This window comes from Crassostrea angulata, chromosome 6 (assembly GCF_025612915.1).
Source record: "Crassostrea angulata isolate pt1a10 chromosome 6, ASM2561291v2, whole genome shotgun sequence".
Taxonomy (NCBI): Eukaryota; Metazoa; Mollusca; class Bivalvia; order Ostreida; family Ostreidae; genus Magallana; species Magallana angulata.
This window is the reverse complement of record NC_069116.1, coordinates 4352846-4363785: the sequence shown is the minus strand read 5'-3', so window position 1 is coordinate 4363785 and position 10940 is coordinate 4352846. Positions and strand designations below refer to the sequence as shown.

Sequence of the window (10940 nt, the reverse complement as noted above, 5' to 3'; positions counted from 1 at the left end):
GCAGACCAAGGAATCGGTGGTAGTAGTGAATGCTGGGACATTTAAATATTATTTCGCAGTGTTGACGGTATCGACGCCTTGCTCCCGCCACTAGATGGCAGAGTTTCCACCGGCCCCCTGATATTATCTGTGAGGTGTCTATCTGTTCAGGTGAGACACAGGTTCTTGTTTTCTGGGATACAGTTGTTGACCCGTGTCCCCAAAAACGAAACTTCAGCAGGTAAAAACAGCGGGACAGAAATCGGATATTCGCCTTCTCCAGCGTGAGTAGTAAACAATACCAAGGTGTAAAAACTTTTTTTTACTCAGATAAATCTCGGTAAACAATACTTGTTTATAAAGTGCCAATCTGTGATTTAAAATATATCGAGCCTTAGCAACAAAACATTTAAAATTCGATACAGAAATTGATAAGCCGGTTTGGGTATCATGACCAATGTTTTTCCAAGCGATTACCATTACTTAATGCAATTAGAGATGAATATGAATGAGCGTTTGTTTTCATTCGAGTAAATATTCGTGTTCAAACACGAACAATGGCCATTTAATATTAGTTTATGGAATTGAAAACAAGAGGAAAATAATAGATATGTATAACAGGTTGGGAAATGATCGCTAGATAGTTGTGACAGTCTGTGAGCGGGTCTAGTGTAACAAGGGTTCTGCTGACCAAAGAACAGCATAGAAGGATAACTGGAATCTTTTTGATTTTTATTGGATATTCAGATGTTGTGAAAAGGTAATATTTGCTCATCTATACACACCTAGCTTGTCTATTGTAGTAGAACGGATTCCGTTTGATACGGGAATTAAATGGATTTATAGTGGTTATATTTTTTCTTTTGCCAAAATGAGACGGCCAACTATTCACCTGTTCCTTTCTTAAATGAAAGGCAGAAGTTTATTATGCTCAAATTTCAGGTTTATTGACTCAGATTGTAAAAAGATTTGTTTCCAACCAAACATATCCTTCAGAGCGAAGGGTGAAGAGTTTGATTTTACGTTTCCTGCATGCTTATATGCATGCAAATCAAAGGTTTATCGGTTTCCATTTAAGCACAACGCAGAAAATAGAAAAAAAACAACGATTATAATAGATTGAGCAGCAAATTCACCTACAAGCGACAATTAAAGCGTCGATTTTGCTCCACCAATCCCAGAAAACTAATTGACTTTTTATGGATGAATTTCCCCGACGCACCATCACTTTGGAAACACCCCAAAGATGGCGACATTGTTGCTTTCTCTGACTCCTTAGTCCACAAAAACCACTATAAAAGGGATCTGTATGAATTTGTATAACGTACGTTTTAAAAGTCAGCGTGAGCGCGGATTTGGAAGGATAAGGGGACCAGATTATTGACTGAGGTTCGCACTGAGGGTGCCACATTGATCCGATTTATTTTCTTTTCCAGAATTGCATTTAGTGACGATACAATATGGACAAGAAGAAGGACCCACAGGATTTCAAGGTAATTCATTGTACCGTCGTCGCCGGATGCATTACTGATGAGACCTTTATATGAAATGTATTGCTGTCCCAGCAGCAGGTCTGAAATATTGACGTGTAGTAGAAATCTGCTTTCGCTGCAGCAAAGCCGTTTTCAAATTAGCACAAGGTCCAAGGTTGTTCATTCGATTCAGTCTTGTAGCAGTGTGTTGTCATGTTGTAAATTTTGAATTTACTGGGTGGGTGTAAATACAAAATTTACCACGACAACAACATTTACAACATGACAGTGTTACCTATTTGTACGAAGGAAGCTAACTTGTTTGTTTCTACCCTAAACTCTTCCCTAGATTTGAGAGACCTATAGCTGTGAACTGAAATAAGATAAATAGAAATTTAATTCTAACCCCGAGACCCGTGCTTGTTATATTTTTCCTAAACAAAGCTGTTCTAGAAGTTGATGTGTATATATAGTATCATTAAATTACGATTACTTCCATGATAGAACGGAGCCTTTATCAATTTTACACGTTTTGAGAGTTTGACAGAGATATTTAGAGCAGAGGTCTTCAGGTCTGAAATTTTACTGCTTTTAATTGCAATGTTTTAGATCAAATCAATGTATACTTCCTGTAGTATATATATAATAATATTAATAGCATGAACAAACCGCGTCATTGCACTAACGTAACGCTTTGTAAACGTCTCTGTTGTCAGGATGATATACAAGGGGTATTAACGCTACAGATATTTGTTCAAATAAATGTAAATTTTTCTTTTTCAAGGGCCCACGGATTATGTAGGTCGGGTCAATGTTTTCTATCGTTAGTATCGATTGATTTACACGAATATGTTATTTATTCGAAGAAAATAAAATAATGATTGAAAACAATGGCGTCAGAAACACAAAATTTATATTTCAATTTATCGGATCCTTTAATGAATTTTTGTTGAAAAATCAATCTGCTTTTGATATTCATTCGATACGTGTGTATTAGTTTCTTCACGGAATATCGAGAGAAACATTTACAGTAACAAAGCAGAAAAAAGCGAAACCGAAAGGTTGCATTTTTTTGCCAGAACGAAAATCGTAAAAAAACGAGAGACAGCTTTGATGGCCAAGGATTTAAAGATAATCCTAATAGTGATATCTTAATTTAGATACATTTAAAAAAAAAATCAAAGATCGATTTTTTAATGAAACACTAGGTAGACAAATTCATTAAATATTCATCAAATAATTATATATATTCAATATTCAACTCTAGCAGATATAAGTTTCATAATCAGATTGTATGCTTCTTTATTTTTTTCATTATTTAGAGTCAAATTATTCCAAAGGTGATTTATTTATATATTTATATCAAAGAAACTTTTTTTCTTTTTAAAAGAAAACGATTTTGTGTCACCTGCCCTATAAACAATTTCGTATCCATAGTTGCCAATATACTCTTTCTCGCCGACACCAAAATTTCATATCTTAGTTCTCAACTCAAATCCTTTAAAGAAAAGAGCATAAAAAGGTCAATACTCAGTTTTGAGGCTAAGAATTGACTTCGGAAAATTGGCGTCGGCAAGACCAGATCTTTAATTATAAATCTGTCAAAGTTTAATATTGCATATTAATGTATGTTGAAAAGATAAGAATAAATCGTCTCCTTGTATATGGTCAACTTTGTTACAGAAATAATCCTATATCCCTCAAATGTGCATATTGGCTTTATATTTCAGACATGAATTGTACCCGATCTTAACTGTTATAACTATTTCCCGACATTTAGATCATCCCCAGCAGCGAGGCTGTGTATATGATAATCAGGTTCCGGGATGAAATGGAAACCAGAATCAGGAACGCCCTGGCTATTTCCAAACGAGCCGTGGAGAACTACCACGGAAAGATCATCGGAATATCCGGGGAAGTAAGTCAGATATAGCACCACCTCGGGAACACTAATAGTCAGTGTCTCAAATATCTGAGAAATCAATAGAAATTTTTTTTGGGGTTACATAATTTGTGTAACATAGAAGAGTATTTACATGTACTGCAAAATCAAAATGAGGTTACAATCTGCTTTTTACATAAAACAAAATTTAAACAAGATACACAACCTGTCAGAAAGCAGCAATTCAATACAACATCGGTATTTGGTAAAACTGTGCTGGTGATATTGAACGCATTACTTGTACCATGGCTCTGTTACTAAATTTTTAAAATCCCACCTTTTGTAGATATGTACAATACCTTGACCTACTTTCAGGTGAACGTGTACGAGGAGGACCTGAGTAAGTGGCCGGCTGACCGCCGCATCCTCATCATCTACTTCTCGGACCAGGCTAACGCGGTCAGGTGGCTCAACAGTGACAAGTACTTCAAGAACGATGACTTCCCCCAGCCCAGCGACACCCTGCAGATCTTCCTGATCCCCGTCCACTACACGGCGGACAAAGGTACTGTTCACTGACCTATCTCACAACTATATACCTTATATCTAGCAGCAACTCACTATTATTCCTCTTGATCTGCCCAACTAAGTCAACGTTTGAGAATACAGTTGCATCAAGAAAACGTTGAAACGTTTAGGGCATGGTAAAAAGCTTGGATTTAAATAACGATACGTACACCAAAAACTCTACAAAATGCCAGTAGTTAACAGTTGTATCGAATGTTTTACAGCAAATTACACATTTCATCTACAAGAGCTGGGAAATTGCAAGAACTGGGATAAATTGAATGACGGTTACGTAAAGAACGCGGCCAAATGTATGGATGGCTTCAAGGTCCAGCACGGAGCAGCTTACACGACGGACGCCGAGGGACTCCGATGTTCCTTCGTCCGGAAGGGAAACCTCGTGGTTCTACATAGGTTCCAGTCCATAGACCACTTCGAAAGCTTTTATTATTCAAGTGAGTTCTAGTGCGATCTGTTTTTTTGTTAATAACGGGATTTCATTTATTTTGTGCCATTTTCTGGCAGGTAGAGCAATGAATGGCTGACCTTTGTCTTATGCTTAATCTTTTTGTTTTGATAGAGGCCTATGATACTTTGAAGCAGTTTAGAAGAAGTCTGTGTGATTGCAATTCTGTCGTCTTTACCATTAACCCAGACCTAAGAAATCCGTGAATCCCGGGAATGCAATGACGTCAAAGCAATACGTGTACCCATAATTCCATTCGCCGCTTTTCCGTCCCCAATAGAGATAGCAAGGATATTATAAAACTGGGTTATGTCCCTTTTGATTCTGCTTATTTAAATGGCAGCCTGATTGTTTACTCATCATTCTTTGTTGACTGTGATAGCTTGAACGATTCTGTCCTTAATTCCCGTCCCCCGGTACAGAACTGACTGGGGACAGTGGGTGTCTGATACTGACCGTCGTTATATATTTACTGTGTCAGTAATTGTATAAGCTGTAATATTATATATCTGTTCGATTGATGCTTTATTTCTATGATAGTCAAAATATCTAATCAAATAAATACAGTAGAAATACTATGTTGCATAATAATGACTTGTGAGTGTTTTCATATTGAATGTTCACCACATGAACACACCTCTACTGTATTTTTCCTCCCCCTTATATATCAGCACATGTGAACTTTTCTTTTCACCTGGTGTCTGGATTCATCCGTTTGTAAACCATCTTGATAATCACTGAAACAATTCACATCCCAACTTTTTTTTCTATACATCATCTCTGCAAAAGAAACATGAAGTTCGTTAATACAAAAAGTCACACCCTCCTGAAGGTGGAAATTGTTATAATAACTAACCAAATGAAAATATGATTAGTGTCTTTGAGATCTACTTTGGAACCACTGGATCAAAAATGTCAATATTTTTTGTATGCTCAAATCGTAAACCCTGGACCAATACACACTGAAATAATTTTGAGTAGACAGTAGAAATACTATGTTGCATAATAATGACTTGTGAGTGTTTTCATATTGAATGTTCACCATATATGAACACACCTCTACTGTATTTTTCCTCCCCCTTATATATCAGCACATGTGAACTTTTCTTTTCACCTGGTGTCTGGATTCATCCGTTTGTAAACCATCTTGATAATCACTGAAACAATTCACATCCCAACTTTTTTTTCTATACATCATCTCTGCAAAAGAAACATGAAGTTCGTTAATACAAAAAGTCACACCCTCCTGAAGGTGGAAATGGTTATAATAACTAATCAAATGAAAATATGATTGGTGTCTTTGAGATCTACTTAGGAACCACTGGATCAAAAATGTCAATATTTTTTGTATGCTCAAATCGTAAACCCTGGACCAATACACACTGAAATAATTTTGAGTAGAAAAAAAATTATTCTCAATAGTTATAATTCTATAGCTTGTGATTCAACTAGGCAAGCATCTATAGCAGTATTTTTAAAAATGCGAAAATAGTGCGCTTAGTGGTTGGAGAGCACGATATGCGCTTAAGTTTGAGATCGCTTAATTTTATGTAATTTTAAAATAGTACCTCATATCCCTTCAACCATTTTATTCCCGTAACCATACAAGTGAATCATTAATAGGCTCGATCACTAATTGTCTCAACAATTCCTTGTTAACTATGTCCGATTTTATGCATGTCGACATTGAATGAACTATCCTCACGTAATAAAAATCAAAGCATTGAAATACCTCATAAGATCTCGCACCTTGTATCAGCACCATGGTTTGATCTATTTATAATATATGACGGGAGGTAACTCTGTTATCTTTACGCCTGCACCCCTTACCAACCACCATCAATACAAAACATAACTCCTCTATAGAGAATAGAAATGGTCATTTATTGACAGATGCATTGAACGACAATGAACAAAAGGCACAATGTTAAAAACATGTACAAAGTAAAATAAGTTAATACTCCAGCATTTACATGCACTGAACGGTTAAAAACGTTAAAAAAACTCTTATCTGCAATGAATTCTTTCTGAAATTATGAAATTTTCACGTAGCATGTGCAGACTGCATGGTTCATTTATCGATACATGTACAAGGGGAAATCAAACGATATTAGATAACGGTTAGAAAAAAAATCGACGTTGGCTTCATAATCATTTTACCCTAGATACATCCTTGAGAAATGTGCAAATACTTCCAATGTTTACCCCAATTGTGAGATTTTCAAAATATGAGCATAAGTGGTTTTAAGACATTCAAATTAACACGTGCTGTAAAGGTTGTATCTTATAGTTGACATATTGGTAGGTAATATTTCATTTTTTTATTACAGGGCTGAGCATTGTGACCACCTATGATTAATTTCCTATCTCACCTTGTAATAAAGACAAATCTTAATATGTTGATTCATATCATCGATTATGATTCATCCCAACTGTAATTTATACCCATGAACATTTTGTACAATTATTTCCCAAATGCACTTATTACCTACGGTTCCTACAATTAAACATTATTAAATGCAGTGCGGTCTTTAATCATTTTTTGAAAACGTTTTATCTTTGGTTTAAATAATAAAAGGGAAAATTTACGCCCAGTTCATTTAAAGGTTTTCTTAAATACCGCGACAGAATATATACATAAGTATTATTCTTCAACTTTTCCTAAAAGTATGAAATGTTACTCACTAACAGATACAAGTCAATTTTATTGCAAGAAAAACACCATCATAAACATGTTACTATACATTAAAAAGAAAAAAAATCTAAGTACGAAGAAAATATACATTTACATTTTTGACATTTACATTTTTGGGACATTTTAAAAAACAGTGTAAAAAAAATAAACACACTCAAACATAAGAATACTCCTTAGCTCACCGCAATAACACTGCATACAGCGAACAGCGGACATCAACTGAAACTAATTCTAGTCTTCACTATTGAAAGTGTTTTTAAAATGTCTAATCCTCCCTCTACAGTGAAAGATGCTTAATAAGACACAAAAATTAATTAAATGGACACTTGTACCATATTTCTATGCACTATTTGCAACCCACCTGAGCCCCAGTAATGACCCGCGGGCAGATGACGGTGAAGTACCCACACACCATGAGATTTTGTATTTTAAGTTAGGTTTGTTTAGAATAATGAAGAAAGCTCCGTAATTTTTCAACGTGCGTTGCAACAAAGCCCCAAAATAGTTGCAGTCAATGTCTTTATAAAGTCAATCAATGCACACACGGGTTTTTAACTCCCAGTTGATTTGAGGTATAATATGAAATAAAGCGTGTTTACAATGATTTGTCAGAAGCATTTTCTAAGACACAATTCACACGTATCCTTTCTTGCAATGTTGTAATTCTCACCAGTGGCAATTGACGATTTGATTAGAGGTGTCATAATAACCACAATGCATTCTGAGGATCATTCAGTATTGAAGTAAATTTAAAAAGCCCTTTCAACTTTTCAAGTTGTATTGAATAATAGAGTAAATAATGAAGAAGTAATCTTGTTGAAATTTTCAAGGAAAGCAAATTCATTGGCAGACACAAAAAACCCTGTTTGATATTATGTAACCACTTCCAAAATAGAGACGTATGAACTCATTAGAAAATTGTTTCCTCGGATTCGAAATTACAAAATCTAACAAGTATGGATTTATTTTGAAAATACATAGAGAATGGTTTGGTCTATACAAGAAATTTTTTATTTTTTAAAATAAACTCTTCTCTATTAAAGTTGACCTTTTTGTACTAAAAGCTAACGTGTTTTATCAGCAAAAGTCTCAAACTTATGCAAAGTCATCAGATGTTAAATAGACAGTTAAACTAAATAACTCCAATTTATCATGCACATCTTTATAACCTTATGAACCTTTATTGGAATTGAAATATACAATAAAGATACATGTTTGATCTGTTATGAAGCATTTATATTTAATAAACATGACAATTTTGGCAATATCTTCTTGAAAATTAATAACAAGGTGCTAAAAAAATTGAGAGATATTTTTAAGTTGTTATATGCGATTGATTTACTGAAGTATAACATAAATCAACGTTAGCGGTAGGATAAATTTAATTTTAGATAATGATTAATAATTAAAAATGATATAAATCAGCTATTGAACATTTAAATAACCTTAAAGCTTAGGGAACGTTCTTAAAGGCTTAACATTTGAATACCAAAATACATGTACGAATGAAAACTGAAGATAAAAAAAAACAACTCATGTCTCGAAAAACATTTTTAAAAACCCAATAACATTCACTGTATGCATGTTCTAAAGTGTTAAAGCATTTTAGTATCAATGAAACTGTTTATTATAGTAAACATGAAGTTTGTATTATCTTGCAAGACCATTGCGAACAAAGTCAACAAATAACTTTTATTAGGATCTTTGGATTGAATAATGTGCTTAATAAAGTATAAAATATTTCAAATACATGAACATGTATTTGTATACGAATCTCCATTTAGTCAGAAATATATGTGTTTTTTTGTATCACAAGGTAAAGTGCTTTATGAAAATGTACAGTAGAATATTATTAAAAAAAAATTCACGCATTTTGTAAACGAGGGTTTATGTACCTTAACTTCAGAGCACATCAAAGGATGATACCAACTTTTGTTAAATACACGTACATGTAGTTATAAAAGTAAACGAGTCTGTGACCTTTTCCTCTCTGAATTGGCTTGATATTGCTCTATTTCAATCTTAAGGGCTGGTAATAAAGAAAGAGAAATATTTTACAAGATGGAAAAGGTTAAGATATTTTCCCTACTTAATTCATTAAATCCTCAGTCACAAAAGTAGTTCGTTAAATCGCCATTAGGCAGTTGTATAATAAATAATATCAATAAATGCAATCAACATATTTACATGACGTCCTGACATCAACTTTTTAATCACTTTAGGTCAACGGTTACATTCGTTACAGATGATTATTTTGTTATCATAAGCTTCTTACTGATAGCTCACTATAGATTTTTTGGATTAGCATTCATATAAATCAGAACCTATTACACCCTCCATAAATACAGTGATACAGTGTTACTGGTAGCTAGATTACTCCGAGGGCATGTCAATAAAAAAAAATTCTTATTACGAATTCAGAAAGTTAGAATAGATTGGAGTGAAGTAAGGGACGATTATCCAGTCCTGGTGATCTATCTGGAGTGAAGGTCTACTTCAGTAGAGTAGCCAGGATATGTCAAATGAAATTCTAAGGCACAATTCACACGGATCCTCACTTGTAATGTAATCCCTACCAGTGGCAATTGACGCTTTGATGAGAGGTGGCATAACAACAATGCATTCTGCGGATCTTTAACTGTTGAGAAGCGAATGTAAACTTTTCCTCCAAGGTCCTTCAAATAATGCATGAAAATAACAGAGATATTATTTGTAACTCAATTTTACTTCCATTCTTCAAAGCCAGACACAAAATGTCACAAGAACGTCCATAAAAATATGTTCAGTTTTACATTTACATGTACATGTCTATCATTTATGAGTTTCAGTTTGAAATTTCCTCATATTTTGTTATAAATGCATGTTTTATCAGACATGTGTTATTCCTATTTTTGAATATCTCTTACTATTTATCTTAAAATCAATAACAAAACTGAACATCAAACCCGGTACAAATTCTATTCTCTGTAGTTACACGCTTTAAACACTTTTGTTCTTCCTGGTACTATTGCAACACCGTCAACCAGATGTAAATAAAAACATATATCTTACAAAAAACAATGTTACTTACTCAACTGTTTATATAATAGACCCTTATTTTTGTTTTCCCGTGGGTTAAAAAACCTTGACATTTAAAAAAGTCTTCAGACATACCAGTGAAGTCACTTATATATCAAAACAATATGACTATTTATGGTAAGTATTTAGACATTTCAAAGACTTTAACACATTGTTCTTATTTGAATCAAACATTGTTTAAAAGGTGTCAAATATGACAAAGTGAACATGATCTGGACACATATTCATTAAGTATAAGTGAACTACAAAGGACATTAAGGAATGAAACATATCGCTGAAATTAAGTTATTCAACTAAGAAAAGACAACTCTTTCTTCCGTCTTAGGACTAAATGAGAATACCGACCATGTATTTATGAAGAACATATCAATTAATGGAAAAACCGCCGTTTAACCAACACAGCAACCAAAGCAAAGGTTACCCACTAGTAACACTGTAACTATATGAACAATGCATGGACCCAACCAAAGGACGATGTATGATCAACTCATCCAACGTACCTCAACAAACATCGACCTTGTATGAATAATATTAGTGAAGATGTGGTTACAGTACCTCTTTTATTAAACTTTTCATGAAATAGATGACTAACAGTCAATAAAATAAATGTATATTCTAATGACTTCCTGACATTAGCTTTTAAACACACGAGGTTAACTCCAACACACGTGGCACTGTGGTATCATAAGCTGCTTACTGTTAGCCCACTTGGGATTTGCGGATTAGCATTCAACTATGAATGAAAAACTGCTTCTTAAAGTTTTAGTTCCATGTTCAAAACTGTACTGTAAAATATACACT

The 10940-nt window shown here is 34.0% G+C and overlaps 1 protein-coding gene across 3 annotated transcripts; it reads left to right on the top strand.

The window, feature by feature from the left end:
• The first annotated feature begins 57 nt into the window (after positions 1–57).
• LOC128187002 (uncharacterized) lies at positions 58–4958 on the top strand. Of its 3 annotated transcripts, none has more exons than XM_052857011.1 (6): positions 58–263; positions 1416–1472; positions 3232–3369; positions 3709–3898; positions 4125–4355; positions 4481–4958. In XM_052857011.1, the coding sequence occupies exons 2-6, from the start codon at positions 1440–1442 to the stop codon at positions 4570–4572; spliced, it is 684 nt and encodes a 227-aa protein (XP_052712971.1). In that variant the 5' UTR covers positions 58–263; positions 1416–1439; the 3' UTR covers positions 4573–4958. The 3 variants fall into 3 exon arrangements, with proteins under 3 accessions (XP_052712971.1, XP_052712973.1, XP_052712972.1); XM_052857013.1 differs by having other exon boundaries at positions 71–150; XM_052857012.1 differs by lacking the exon at positions 58–263 and adding an exon at positions 424–739.
• Positions 4959–10940: the final 5982 nt, after the last annotated feature.